At 43.3% G+C, this 14,239-nt stretch overlaps 1 protein-coding gene and 1 pseudogene across 2 annotated transcripts in view; one reads left to right on the top strand and one right to left on the bottom strand.

Moving 5' to 3' along the window:
- Positions 1 to 6,789: 6,789 nt before the first annotated feature.
- LOC115871934 lies at positions 6,790 to 7,457 on the bottom strand (annotated as a pseudogene).
- A 3,640-nt stretch (positions 7,458 to 11,097) lies between these two features.
- Positions 11,098 to 14,239, top strand: part of CLIP1 (CAP-Gly domain containing linker protein 1) — a 69,866-nt gene continuing 66,724 nt past the window's right edge. For both annotated transcript variants that reach the window (XM_045296885.1, XM_045296884.1), the window contains exon 1: positions 11,098 to 11,286. In XM_045296885.1, coding sequence (XP_045152820.1) covers positions 11,179 to 11,286 — 108 coding nt within the window. In that variant the 5' untranslated portion in view covers positions 11,098 to 11,178. The remainder of the gene's footprint in view (positions 11,287 to 14,239) is intronic.

Below are 14,239 nucleotides of genomic sequence, written 5' to 3'. Positions count from 1 at the left end.
AAAACAAAACAAAACTCAAAAAGAAAGAAAAGCTTGTAGTTAGTTCAAGGACTGTTTGTTGGCCTTTAGGACTGTTTTCCAGTCCAGTTTGTTGGGGCACCAAGCCCTGACCCCAAAGTCCACCTTCGGCATGCCCTGGGGACCTTGCTGCTCTGTTCACGTGCTCTTCTGTTGCACCCCCTTAGTGTTTTGGCTCGGTGTGGTGGGATCAGATCGGGCGCAATTCCCACACCGTGTCTCCAGTGTTGTCCCTGTAGGGCTATGGGTCATTGAGGGACGTTGTGTCTCATAGTGGGGCCAACACAAATTGTTAATGCACTTGCCTTCTAACAGAAAGGCTGGGGGTTTGAGTCTACCGTGAGGTACCTCTGAAGAAAGGCTTGGTTTTCTACTAATGCAAAAATCAGCCACTGGAAATGCTAGAGGGGACAGTTCTACTCTGGCACTGTCATGAGTGAGGGTCCACTCAGTGCAACTGGTTCTTTTTAGAAGGCGAATCTGCAATGCAGGCTGATTTATGGAGCGTTGAATGGCATATTTGTAGGAAGTTTTGAATCACATGTTTAAAATGAGCATATTTGAAATAGAATATAAGTTAATTTGCATCTGGAAGGAATCAGTAGTGTTTTATGAAGGCAATAAAATGACTTACTGCTTTTAGTTAGTATAAGGAGCCCAGGGACTCTAGTGAGTTAAGCATTGGACCGCTAACTGCAAGATAGGCAGTCAAATATGCCACACACTCGAAGGGAGAAAGATGAGGCTGACTGCTTCTGTAAAGATGTACAGCTTCACAAAGAACAATCATACAGGGTAACTATGCGTTGAAAATGACATGACAACAGTGAGTTTGTTGTGCTGCGTTGGCTACTGTTTCTAAGAAAAATTATAGGAGTTTCGTAGGATTTACAGTATTTTAGATCTGGAAAGGAAAGGGTGTCTTGAGGTGCCAAATGCTTCAGATGTTGAGAGTGTCCTGAAGGCTGGAGAAGAGAAGATCAGTGGGCCAGCCTCGGGTCCTGTTGCACTGATACTTTCATTCCCAGCACCGGGGGCTTGGGTTTCCATTCTGTTTGCTGCCCTGTCGAGTAAAGTCTTTGATTTAGAAATAGCAAACCTTTTGATTTCACAATTGCTTAAATTAGAAATCTAAAACAACTGATTTGGTATTTTTCCCAATTGAAAAAAAAAAAAAAAAGCCCGTTGATGGTAAAAATGCTTACAGAATTAAGCCGTGTGAGAATTGGGGTGGTTTTTCCAGCCCCACCCCAAGGTGCTTTCTGGTTGTTGTTGCTGCTGCTGCTGCTGCTGCTGCTGACGACTAGTGCTTAATGGGCAGGGGTTCAACCTTCTACACTGTGGCCCCCTGCAACTCTGTCCTGCCTGTAGGAGGATGGGAAAGAGGTTTCTGTGTGAGGAGTGATGTTTTAGCCAGCAGATATCTCTCAGTTCCAAAGAGCAGCTCTGAAGTCAAGGTCCTGAGACAGCAGTCATGGAGTGTGGAGAAACTCCCACCTGTCCACTTCCCCTTGCTCTGTCCCCCCCCTCCCCCCCACCTTATGCTCATGGTTTTCAGGGGGAAAGCACGGCATGATGTTTTCATGACAGAATGTTATGGGTTAGACAAGACCCCTGAAAGTGTGCTTGTTTTGGGTAATATCTAGAGGCCCAAGGAATGGCAGGAACATTGCCTGTAGCAGACTCAGTTATGTTCTTCTATGACCTCGGCAGTTTTCTATTTATTCTTGTCAATATCACCTGGCTCTTGGTAGTTAAAGATTGCTTTAGTCTGCCAATGGGATGAGCTGCTTTGAAGCTCATCAAAATGATTTACTGCTTTTGGTTAGTATAAAGAGCACAGGTATGGTAGTGAGTTAAACTTTGGGTATTTCCAATCTGCCAGCTGTTCTGAGGGAGAAAATGAGGCTGACTGGTTTGACTCAGAGAGGGATCTGTTTCCAGACTGGGACCCTCAAGGTAATGAATGACTCGGGATGTTTCTGAGATGGTCTTTCTGCTTTCCTGGATCCCATGATGTCATCCTGGAGTCATGGGATCCCTCCAGAAGCTGGACAAGTCAGCTGTTCTGTTTCAGCGTGGTTGGTTGTGCTGTGGTGCCCTTGTCGGAACTTTGTGTGCCACCCACTCTGACCATACAGGAGGAACTGGACTTTCCAACCTTTTCATTGTAAAGTGACTAATCCCCTCATTAGAGGCCCATACACCTTAGTTGCCTGCTCTCCACTCTGTCATTCGGTGGGAATTACAGAGACTAGGGTTAGAAGAGCCATGTCAAGTACCGTATATACTTGAGTGTAAGCCAACCGAAGATCATCCAAGCCACCTAATTTTACCACAAAAACTGCACAAAAAATGTGCTGAAAAACTCGACTTATGCACGAGTATATACAGTAATTCACTGCCCCATAAATCCCCTCAGTGTGAGTGCTTCTTCTACTCCCTGGGTTTCTCACAGCTATTTGCTTTTCATTCCTGTCTTTTTGTTTCTGGACTTCTATGGCTGATTGTTCCAAGGAGGCTGTTCCTCCCTGGTATTACTGTTCACTTTGCGTGCCTGTCTGTCTGGCTGAAAGTTGAGCCACGAGAGTAAGTTTGATTCCAGGCTTACAAAGTATTTAAGGGCCATGGTCTCAGAGGTAGGAGTTACTGTGCTTTATAGAAGGGAAGATTAGACAAATCCAGGGGTGTGGTGCAGGTCAAGCTTAACGTCTTTATCTTTCAGTTAAAGGTCTGTTCAGAAATAATGTCATTTTGTTTACTGGTTTGTTCTGGGGACGTTAGAAGAGACTGTCAGGAGCATTTTAAAGGAACATGTATGTAATACACCATCTGCTCTTGCTATACAAATGTTTTAAGGGAGGCTATCTAATATCACATGCTATATAGATCGGGAGACTCAATGTCATAAAGGGAATAAAGAAACTAGGACTGTTTATTTAACCTAGAAAAACCATGATGTCTATCACAGCTGTTTCACACTGTCCAATTCATTCAGGACATATTCGGAGCATGTATGGTGTGCCAGGCATTGTTGTAGGTGTTGGAGAGCTTGTCTAACAGGGCTTCCCATTGCTTTACATGAAATCTAAATGCCTTCCTAGGGCCTACTGGCTGCACGTGATCTCACTCCGTTCTGCCTCCTTTTGGCACTTCTCTCTCCTCTCTACTGACCGCCCACTGTAAGATCTGTCCTTCCTTCTGCTGGGATGGCTTCACCTGGGGGTTCTCATGCCCGTTGCTTTGTAGTCATTGAGGACTGGCTCAGATGACACCTCCTCAGACATCCTTTCCCTGACTTCCCAACTACAGACACCCTCTGCAGCCAGATCACACACTCTTGTTTTTTCTTCTTATCTTGCGTCACTGTTTGAGGTGCTATGTTCATTTATTTGCATGCTTAATGTCCATTTCTCCCTGGCCAGCATTTAAGCTTTCGAAAGTATAGAAACTTCACCGTCTCTCTCATTGACTACTAGATCTTTAGCTCTTAGAGCTGTGACTGGCACAGAGCCTCACTGCCATTGCATCGATTATGACTCATATTGACCCAATAAGGCAGAGAGTCAAACTTCACACTAGGGTTTCCAAGGCTGTAAATCTTTACAGGAGCAGAAAGTTTCCTCTTTCTCCCTCAGAGCAACTGGTGGGTTCAAATTGCTAACCTTGTGGTTAGTAAGTAGTTCAGTGCCTAATCATACCAGGGCTTTTTGACATGCAGCTGGCACTCATGAAGCAGAGTTGGTGCTCATGAAAGAATCAGAAGGTTTTGAATAGAGCTACCCATTATATGAGAGAAAGACGAGTTACAATTTTGGAAACCCATAGGGGCATTTCTACCCCCTCCTACAAGGTCACTATGAGTATATTGGCTCTGTGGCAGTGCGTTTAGTTTTGGTTTATCCCATTATGTTCCCTTGAGGAGGAGGAGTAAAAGTATAAAGAATAATGAGAGGTAAAAGAGGACCAATCTGTAAAACTTGGGGCATGAGGAGTTCCCTTTCTTTACAAGAGTTGCCTGGGAGAGCTGCTCAGCTGGACTGGCTCTCTAGTGAAGGATCAATGCTGGGAGCCTTCATTGTGTGTGGCATGGGTGAGTTGTTTTCCGCCAGGGCTGTTTGTATTTGCTAAACACTAATTAGCCATATTCACCAGTTTTAATAAGCTGCTTAACTTAGAAGATGGCAACTGAGAAGCTACTTACTGCTCACAAGTTCCTGTGAAACCATCCACCACTGGCACTCCTGGGTGTTTTACAGATTTGTAAACTGAGGCAGAGTAAGATGAAATGGCTGGCTTAGGGCTGTGTAATGAATAGAGGAGCGTCCAGATGGGATTAGCTGGTTCCTGTTTGGGGATCCATTCATTAGCCCTGCAGAATTTACTAGTGTACTTATTTTAAAAAGAACATACATAAGGTACGTTTCTCTTTCAGAACTCCCTTTACTGTTACTATTTTTCTGAAGTGGTATCTCTCAAGGGATCAAGTGAAGTTTGTGAACCCAAGGGCCTAAGCATTCAAGAAATAGATATTGGAAGGAAGGAAGGAGTTCAAAAGCAGAGACTTCCTAAGGAATGGACCCAGTGTCTGGGCTTTCCTTTTGTTGAGTTTCTAGTTTAAAATGAATTTGACTCTAGTAGTGATTTGTAATTTTGGCCCTGTTGACCACTGTGTTTGGAGTCAGGCTTGTATCCTTGGAGTAAAAAGAGCCTGGTTGTACAGTAGTTTAAGTGTTCAGCTGCTAACAAAAAGTTGTGGTTCAAACCCACTAGCCATACCACGGGAGAAAGATGTGGCAGTCTACTCCCATAAAGATTAACCAAAAACCAAACTCGCTGCTATCCGGTTGATTCTACTTCAACTGGGGTTTCTGAGGTTGTAATTCTGTATGGGAGCATGGAGTAGAGAGCCTCATCTTTCTACCATAGTTGATGTATTTGAACAGCCAGCCTTGCAGTTAGCCGGGCAACTTGGGTACCTGACAGCATGACCAGGGCACCTCTCCATAAAGATGTCAGCCATGGAAGCCTATGGGAACAAGTTCTACTCTGTCCTGTGTGTTATGAATTGAAACCAACTTTATGGCAGTGGGTTATTTTTTTTTTCAGTTTTATTTTTTAATGAGTCAAAATATTTTTTAAATTGTCAGTTACAGTAAATACCAACAGATACCAACCTTTATACATGAAAGCTCGTTGGGGCCCTTGATAAAGTTTAAGAATGCACAGGATCTTAAAACCAAATAAAGGTTTTTGAGAACTGCTTAGTTAGACACTACCTCATAGGTGGTGGAGGGTACTTCCTATTGCCAATAATGTCAGAAAGAACACAATGCCAGGTTGTCCTGGTTATAGTGGGAAGACTGATAATTCTTTGAGTTATCAAGTTACTATCAATCTTTCATTTTTAGCATCTTTTTATGTCTGTTGCCTAGACCTGTTATTTCAAAGTGTTAGAAGACAATGATTTAATATAATTCCTGTTTTATTAGCTTTATCTTTCCAACAATGATGAAATTTTCCTTATCAAATATTTGCTTGCTTGATATGCTACTATTCATACAGCTTGATGCCACTTCCTTAATTTGTGAATATTTGATTACTGATTGTTTCCCAGCAATCTACAACAATGCTCAATGAGGCTTTATTCCATGGATGTTTCATTCCACTGCATTCATTATTCCTTTTGATTTTCAAATTGTTCAGTCTTTGGCTAGTGGAAGCATTTCCAGGTTTGATTATTTCATTCCTTGAGAAAGGATGGGTTATCCCAGGCTCCTGACCCTTACTAAAGATAATGTTTGAGGTCTCGTTTTCAGAAACACTCCTTGTACACAGCCTAATGATCTTATACAAAGTTTCACAGTAAGAATGGTCTTTCACCTGGCTGAACACAAATCATGCATGTCACACCATTCGTTTGTCTTACCAGCACAAACTAGCTTGTTGGTTCGTTTTCCATGTGAGCAAATCTCCACCTTCACCATACCACAGGTCCAAAATGGTGATATCACGTGTCTTTTTCTGTCTCACCCTTTCTAAAAATTCTCCAATGAGAATACTTTTCATTCAATTGTTCGTTTCTGAGGTAAAAAATACTGCTTTGGCTATGCTTCTCCAATAAACTTCCTGATGTTCAATACCTTTCTTCCAGGCTTTTTTGTTTTTCGGAAACATGTTCAAGTTCTGTTTTTCTCTTTTGTTGAACGCCAGCTTCCAGTGGAAGACACGTTTGTTGGAACGTCATCAGCTTTATTTCCTCTTCTTTGAAATGCCATTATTTCCAAAATCTTTGTCCTTTGGGACAATTTCAGCATCAAGGTTTTTGGTGGTTTTTTTGTGTTTTTTTTGCATGAAATATCTTTCCCATAATTGGAACCTTTATAAAATCATCTTCAAGCTCCAATTTTCTTTTTTTTTAATGTGCCTACTTGCCCTAATGTAGGAACTTTTTCAAAAGGCCCAATCTCAGAAGCTGTTGTGTTTTCATCAGTACCGAATGAAGACTCTATTTCATAATTTTCTGATGATTTCGTCTCTTAAAAAGAGATCCTCTCATCTTCTTCAGCATTTTCAGAATTTTGCATTTTTGATTATTGGGATTGACAGTCAAATTTCATGAAACAACACAGAACTGGAACCCATGATTCTGTTTTTCTTGAAGTTATTCTTGAAGTAAAGAGAATGAATAATTTGTGTTTGCCTTGAGAATCTCAATTTATTCTATGTTTTTTTTTTTTTTAAGGGGCAGGCCAACCAGGCTTGCTTTTATTGAGTGACTGATCAATAGAACTGCCAAGGCCGCTATGTACAGAGAAGAGAAGGGGAGTTTATTTCTTGGTCTCTTCCTCCTTGGACAGAGTCTTGATGATCTTTTCTTTCTTGGCCTGGAGTTGCTCCTTTCGGTGCTTGCGTGCTTCCTTGGTCTTAGACCTGTGTACCTCAGCCTGGTCAGCCAGGAGCTTCATGCGAGCCTTGTCTGCCTTCAGCTTGTGGATGTGCTCCATGAGAAGCCGCTTGTTCTTAAACACGTTCCCCTTCACCTTCAGGTACAAGCTGTGATACATATGGCGGTCAATCTTCTTTGACTCCTGGTATCTCCTGAGCAGCCGGCGCAGAATCCTCATCCTCCTCATCCACGTGACCTTCTCAGGCATTCGAACATTGGCAGTACCCTTTCGCTTACCTATGCCCATATGCCTGCCCTTCCGGCGGGCTAGGGTGTTTGCGGCTACGGGCCCGAGAATGGACGGTCACAGGCTTGCGGATGATAAGGCCCTCTTTGATCAGTTTCCGGGTTTGCTGACGGGAGTTGGCATTGGCATTTTCATTGGTCTCGTTGGGGTCCAACCAGACTTTCTTCTTGCCACAGCGGAGGACGCTGGAGGCGAGCCTCTTCTGAAGCCTGAGCATACTCAGGGCTGCGGCCGCAGCACTGAAAGGAAAGGATTCTCTTCTTTTTCTTTTAAAAATATTTATCTTTATTGTATTTATTGTTGAAAATATACACAGTAGAGCATACCCCAATTGAACAACTTGTACATGTACATGTACAATGCAGTGCCTTCTTTTCTCTTTAATAATATTGGTATCTGTCTCTAGACCATGGACTTCTTAGCTGTGACTTCAAAATATTTTTTACTTAACACGTGTGTAAGAGAATATGCTCTAGATTCTCTGGAACAATGAGCAGCAAAATCTCACTGTAAAATCACATTTAAATGCTTCGAGAAACATTTGACTGTGAAATGATTAAGTGAGAAAGTGTTTCAGAATATCATGTGACTTTCTGTCTCCGTGGAGGGTATTCTGGGTCATTACTGATGATATTTTATTGGGCAAGGGACTGTCTGCCAGCTATTAGGGTGAGTCAAGAATTCCAAGTTTGATGGGAGAAAAAGTATAAGAAAATTGCCCAATCTGGGACTTCAACCTCCCGCCCCCCAGACAACAACAACAACCCAACAAACCAAACTCATTGCCATCAAGTCAGGTCTGACTCAGAGCAACTCTGCAGATTTTTTTTAGGCTGAATGTATATTGTATGACCTGCACGGATGTTATTTGTGGTTATTTATTTATTTGTTCTTATAAAGCTTTGGCCTTGAATCAAGCCTGTGGTTTGCTTAGAGAATTACTAACCACAGCCTTTTAGACGCCTCTCGGAAAAAGGGTGTTCATGACAGTAACTTAGACTCACCCCTAAAGAATCCCAAAGATCAACAAAGGAGATTACATCATCTCTCACGAATGTACTGTGTTCTGCTTGTATGATGATTTCAGACTGCTGCTGAGGAAAGTAGAGGGTGGGAGGAAGGAGGAAACCAAAGCCTATGATTCGTAGGTCACTATTTGTAGATTCCATGAGTACTAACAAAAATACAAAAGTCCAGTGGGCCAGACCTAGAACTAGTACTCTAGTTAGCATGCACAAGCTAACTGCTAACATAGGTCGACTCTGTCAGGCAATTGCCTGTGCTAGGCACTTTTATATGGATTGTCTCAAATAGTCCTTTGATTGTGTCCATGTTACTAATGAAACTGAGCTGGAGAGATTCAACCATTTGACCAGTCAGGAGAGCTGGCAGGGCACTTTGTGTTCAGCCTTTTAGCTCATGCCCTGTGTTAGAAGATCTATTTGCTCCAGAGAAATGGGTTCAACCTTTTGGATTAATTGGTTTAATCGTGAAAAGTGTCATTTTCTTTGTAGGCCCCACCTGAGGTGGTTGCCTTTCATTTACTCAGCCAACTTTTGTGTAGTGCCTATTTGCACCACTGAGCACCACAATGGCAGTGATAAACATTATAAGGCCTGCTCATGGACTTCCCCCAGACACCAACTCAGTCCTTCCACAGTGGCACCCGTCATGTCACTGGATTGTTTCTACATAGGCCTTTGTAACCCCTTCCTCCCTAGTTAATTGCCATCAAGTCAATTCTGGCTCCTGGTGACACCTCATGTGTAGAATATCACTGCTCCAAGCTTTTGGTCAACAGTCTAGCACTGAACCACTGAACTATTAGGGATCCTAAGGAGGGGGCTAGTTAATTTGGCAGATATCTTAATTGCTACATGTGACTTAGACATTGTCATTATTAGGATATATCAGGCATTGAGTCACTCTGATATTGTAAATCATCCAGTTAGGCAACTGCCAGCCTGTCTTAAAGAGAAGACTCAGCAAGTAGGAAAGAAATTTAAGACAACACCAGCCTCTGATGGGAATGATGGGACACTCTGTTTAACCGTTGGTTAGAGTTACAAAGATGACGTTTTTGATTTATGTCCATTTCCATTCATTTCACTTACACTTCCTACAGGTTGGTGGTACTAAGGCTGGTGTGGTCCGGTTTCTTGGGGAGACGGATTTTGCCAAAGGGGAGTGGTGTGGCGTGGAGCTAGACGAACCTCTTGGGAAGAACGATGGGGCTGTTGCTGGAACAAGGTTTGTATTGTCTGTTCATGCTCCCCACCCCCTCCAACACACACACACACACACACACACACACACACACACACACACACACACGCTTGCGCGCGCAAGCCCTCTAAGATCTCACCAAGAGTCCCGAATAACTGGGAGAGAAGTGCTGCTGATTGCTGCCCTTTTACCCCCACAAAACAAAACCCGCTGCCATAGATTCAAAGGGCCATGTGCGTATTACATCTGAGTGGATTTGAAATAAGCATTCACTTTATTTTCCAACACAGAAAAGAAATATTATGTCATCCTTTGGCTTCTCTTCTGGTAACAGGCAACCTCCTAATGAGTCAGGGTCGGTGCAGGCAGCTAATGTTGCTAAGAAAACAATGTAAAATTTGTCACTTTGTGACTGGTGATTAGAATTCCATCCCCTGCAAGGGAGCAGATGGTAGGCATCCCTTTTCTTGTCATTTATTTAACTTTTTTAAAATTTAAAGATCATTTAATTGGGCTCTTACAGCTCTTATAACAATCCGTACATTAACTGTATCAAGTATATTTGTACATATGTTGCCACCATTATTTGTTAGACATGTACTTTCTATTGAGCCCTTGGTATCAGCTCAATTTACTTTATTTTTCAAACATTGAATGTGCTTTAGGTTGAAATGAACAGAGCAAGCTAGTTTTCCATGTACACAGTCGTGTGACGTTGGATGTAGTCCTTGCAGTGTGTTAGCACTCTCCTCATTGCTTCCCTGCACACCTTGTTTCCAAATTTGTACCCCCTCTCCTAGACTGGGTGGCTGATGAAAAATACAAATAAATGCCACGAGGAATTTCCCACACTCCTTTTCAAAAGGTTTCTAAGGCGCCATGGGGCAGGCATGATGGATGATGCATTAAGTGGATAGCTTAGAATATTAAAAAGTTATAGTTCATATTTTACTTATGAATCCCATACCAATGGCAATGAAATGATGAAAATGTGGGGTTTCACTCCCAAATGTAGTACTAGGCCTCAGAGACAGAAATCTCTTGGTGCTGCTGCCATTCAGCACTTTAATTCTCTAGCGTCGTGAAGTCTCCAGTTCATGAGGTTCAAGCCTGCGGTTAACAACGTTGCTGGTTATTACTGTCCATGTGGACTTTACCGGATCCTGCAACTAGGTGTCTGTTTGCTTGTCCTTGCCTTTGATTTGGTGTTACTGGGGACTTTGGAAGCTTCGTGGGAAAGTTTTATTTTCTTTCAAAGCCATTTTCCCATGAACTCTTTGAAGCCCCTTTATATTAAGCGAAGATGCTATCTTGTTGACTTCCTCTGCTTTATATTGATCGGTGATGGAAATACTCCTTTTGCAGAGAGCCTTGGTGACAAATGAGTAGCCCTGTCTCTGTTTCCATGGCTAGGAATTCGTATTCTTTCTAACACATCCCCCAGTGATCTTTATCGGCCCACGTACACGTGAATGCTATGCTGTGGGCAGCATAGCCCCAGCTCATTGGAAGGGTGCACAGCTGACCAGTCATGAGTTGAGAGCTCGGGGAGCTTTTGGGGTACAGTTGTTATTTCTTGTAAATACATGTGGCATTTGTGTTCACTGCTTTTATTCTCTAAAGGTATTTTCAGTGTCAACCGAAATACGGCTTGTTTGCTCCCGTTCACAAAGTTACCAAGATTGGTTTCCCTTCCACGACACCGGCCAAAGCCAAGGCAGCCGCTGTGAGGCGAGTGATGGCCACCACACCTGCCAGCCTGAAGCGCAGCCCTTCTGCCTCCTCCCTCAGCTCCGTGAGCTCAGTGGCCTCCTCTGTGAGCAGCAAGCCCAGCAGGACGGGATTAGTAAGTCTCCCTTCCTTGCCCCATGCTGCTCCTGTCCAGGCACGAATGCCCACTGCTCATGCACCTGCTTGGCTTTAAAAAATATGCCATCCTCCACCTCCCCCAGCCTCATTCTTGTGTTGAATGCTACCTAGCTGTAGCTTGCTGTGGCATTCCCTACACATCAGTCTCAAAAAAGGAATTTCAGCCAGAATTTGAATTTTGAAACAAAAGGTTTTAAGCAGTCTCTTTCAAGTTCTGAAGGCTTAAAATTGAACTGCCTCCTGGTGGATCTGTAGTGGCTGCTGCGTAGGCTAGCGCATGGGAGGTCTTCATTGGCTGACGTTATTTTGGGTACAACTGGAGAGACAGGAAAATTGGAGGGTTCCTGTTCCTTAAACACGTAGGACTTTTTCTCTCTTATTTTAACCACTTTAGGAACCCAGTGTTTGGAGAAAAGGTGTGTTCTTAATCTCAAATGCATGCCATGGGGAGAATCCGTGTGTGGAGTGTTCCTGGCTTGGGCCTGAGGATGCAGAGGGAAACTTTGGCAACTTGAAAGCTACCCTCCTCCACCCACTGCCATCAAGTCGATTTTGACTCTTGGCAGAATAGAACTGCTTCCTGGGGTTTTCAAGACTGTAAATTTTTACAGAAAAATGCAGCCTCACTGTTCTTTCAAGGACTGGCTGGTGGGTTTGAACCAATGACTTTTTGGTTCATAGCCCAGTGTTTAACCCCCCACGTGCCTCCAGGGCTCCTGAATGGGACTCATAAAGGTCATGTTTTGTTTTGTCTCCTTTGTTATGTTCTCTCTTCCTCTCTTTCCTTCTCCTCCTCCTCCTCCACTCTGTTACCCCATTTAGGAAAGGAAAAAGAAACACTGGAATTAAGAATAGGCAACTCCTCATTCTTTTGGTTAATGTGGGTTTGTTTTTTTCTGTAGGGATGAAAGTAATAGCTTTTGGCCTCATGTCTGTCCCTTAAGTCTGTGAGTTGCCGCGAGGCAATGCTGTCTTATATTTGAAAAGGTGGCATAAAATCTTTCGCCTGCTGGCTGCAGGCTTTGTGCTGTATGGTGGTGAGTGACAGACGGGGAGTTCAACTGTGGAGTGTGTGACCGGCAAAGTCAGGGTGCTGGCCCTCGGTTGCCTTTCCTTCATCTTCACTTCTCTCATGGCCGAGGGGAGAGGAGAGGCAGCGGGTCTTTCTTCCGTGTAGGGCTGTGCTCCTTTCCCAGCTTACTGGGTTTTCTCCTTCTTAACGTTTGTGCCAAATAAAGACCTGCTCAGACTTGCTCCGTGTGAAAAAGCCTGCACCTCCCACAGAAAAATAACAAAGACTGTCGTGAGAGATTGACAGGAACAATGAAGTGAAGAGAAAGCACTTTGTTTGGAGAAGGCTTTGTTCAAAGCGGTCACCAGAGTACTCCGGTCTACTGGGCTGATCCAGGAAAAATTTTCACTCCCTAATAATAATTTAGAAAACATTTTAAAAATGTCTTTCTTTGGAAAATACATAGTTCTCCCTGCCCCCAACAATCTCTTTGTTTTTAGACTAGACTAGCTCTTAGCTCACCCCATTTAGTGAAGAATATTGACAACGGAGACATGAGCCTCCCTCCCTTTGTGTTGTTGGGGCTGTCTAGTCGACTTTAGACTCAGTGACCCAGTGGACAGCAGAGCACAACACTGCCTGATCCAGCACCATGCCTTTAAGTTTGCTTTATTTGTGTATGCCTTGGTATGGGGTCCTGCGGTTTTCTAAACAAGGAGTTAGAATCTGACAGAGAGTTGAAATTGTGACTTCCCAGAACTACATCTCTGTACAATATCTCACTGTTGCTATTGTGTGCCTGAGTTGATTCCGACTCATAGCTCCCCCATGTGGCAAAGTAGAGCTTGGTGAGGCTTCCTAGGCTGTACTCATGATGGAGGCAGCTCACCGGGTCTGCTCTTCTGTGGAGCCACTGGGTGGGTTGGAACCACTGACCTTTTGTTAATAGCCAAGCTCTTAAATACAGCCTTGAATGTTAAAATATTATTCTTCATATTTTACTATAAAACATATGTAGATTGATTACAAGCATAAAGTCAATACAATAGAATCAAACACAAAAAGGGAGCAACAGAGTGTCACCAGGGATGCTCTGGGCTCGTGTAGTCCCAGACACATGGAGAAAGTCTATAGATTCTGTAATGCACAGCAGTATTCTTGGTAGTGATCACAGAGGTTCCCAAGCTTGGTGTCCCAGATATTTTTCAGAGCACCCCCAGGTCAAAAGAAATAGCTAAGTTCTCTTTATAAAGTGATTAAAAAAAATAACTTAGTATTTATGTTCTAAACCACCCTGGTGGCATAGCAGTTAAGCACTTAGCAGTTAAAATCAGCTCAGTGGCTCCATGGGAGCAAGACCTGATGATCTGCTCCCAGAAAGATTACAGAGTAGAAAGCCCTCAGGTCCTTTCTACTCTGGGGAGGCACTGTGAAGTGATAGTGAACTTGACCACAACTAACAACAATTTAATAGCCACCGGAAAATAAATTATATAGATCATTATATCAGCATTAGCCCAGAAGAGCTAATGCTGCCCGCATACCACTACTGACCACTCTATAATTAGGGACTTAACAAATGAACCCTAATAGAATGGGAGGTGATGGTGGAATGTGGAACAGCCAAAGCCAAACAAAAGGCAGACTTAAATACTCCCCAAGAGTATTGCGCTGACATACACTCCAAACCTTCCACTGAAACAGACCCCTGACTGAGGTCACCTGGTAGCTCACCCAGCAGACCTGCTCACAAAATTGTGCATCTGTGTGGCTTGTGCACCTTAAAAAAAATCACCTCTATGACTCCAAACGATCAGCAATTTCTTTCAAAGATGAACTCCATCAACATCTGCCTTCTCTATCATGGGATCAGAAGAACTAGATGGGGCCTGACTACTGTGATTGAACATTTGGATCA

Source organism: Echinops telfairi, unplaced genomic scaffold (genome assembly GCF_000313985.2).
Source record: "Echinops telfairi isolate 266 unplaced genomic scaffold, ASM31398v2 ScPeMD7_7412;HRSCAF=8450, whole genome shotgun sequence".
In the NCBI taxonomy this organism is placed as follows: Eukaryota; Metazoa; Chordata; class Mammalia; order Afrosoricida; family Tenrecidae; genus Echinops; species Echinops telfairi.
The sequence above is the reverse complement of the archived record's forward strand: the minus strand, read 5'-3'. Positions and strand labels throughout refer to the sequence as shown.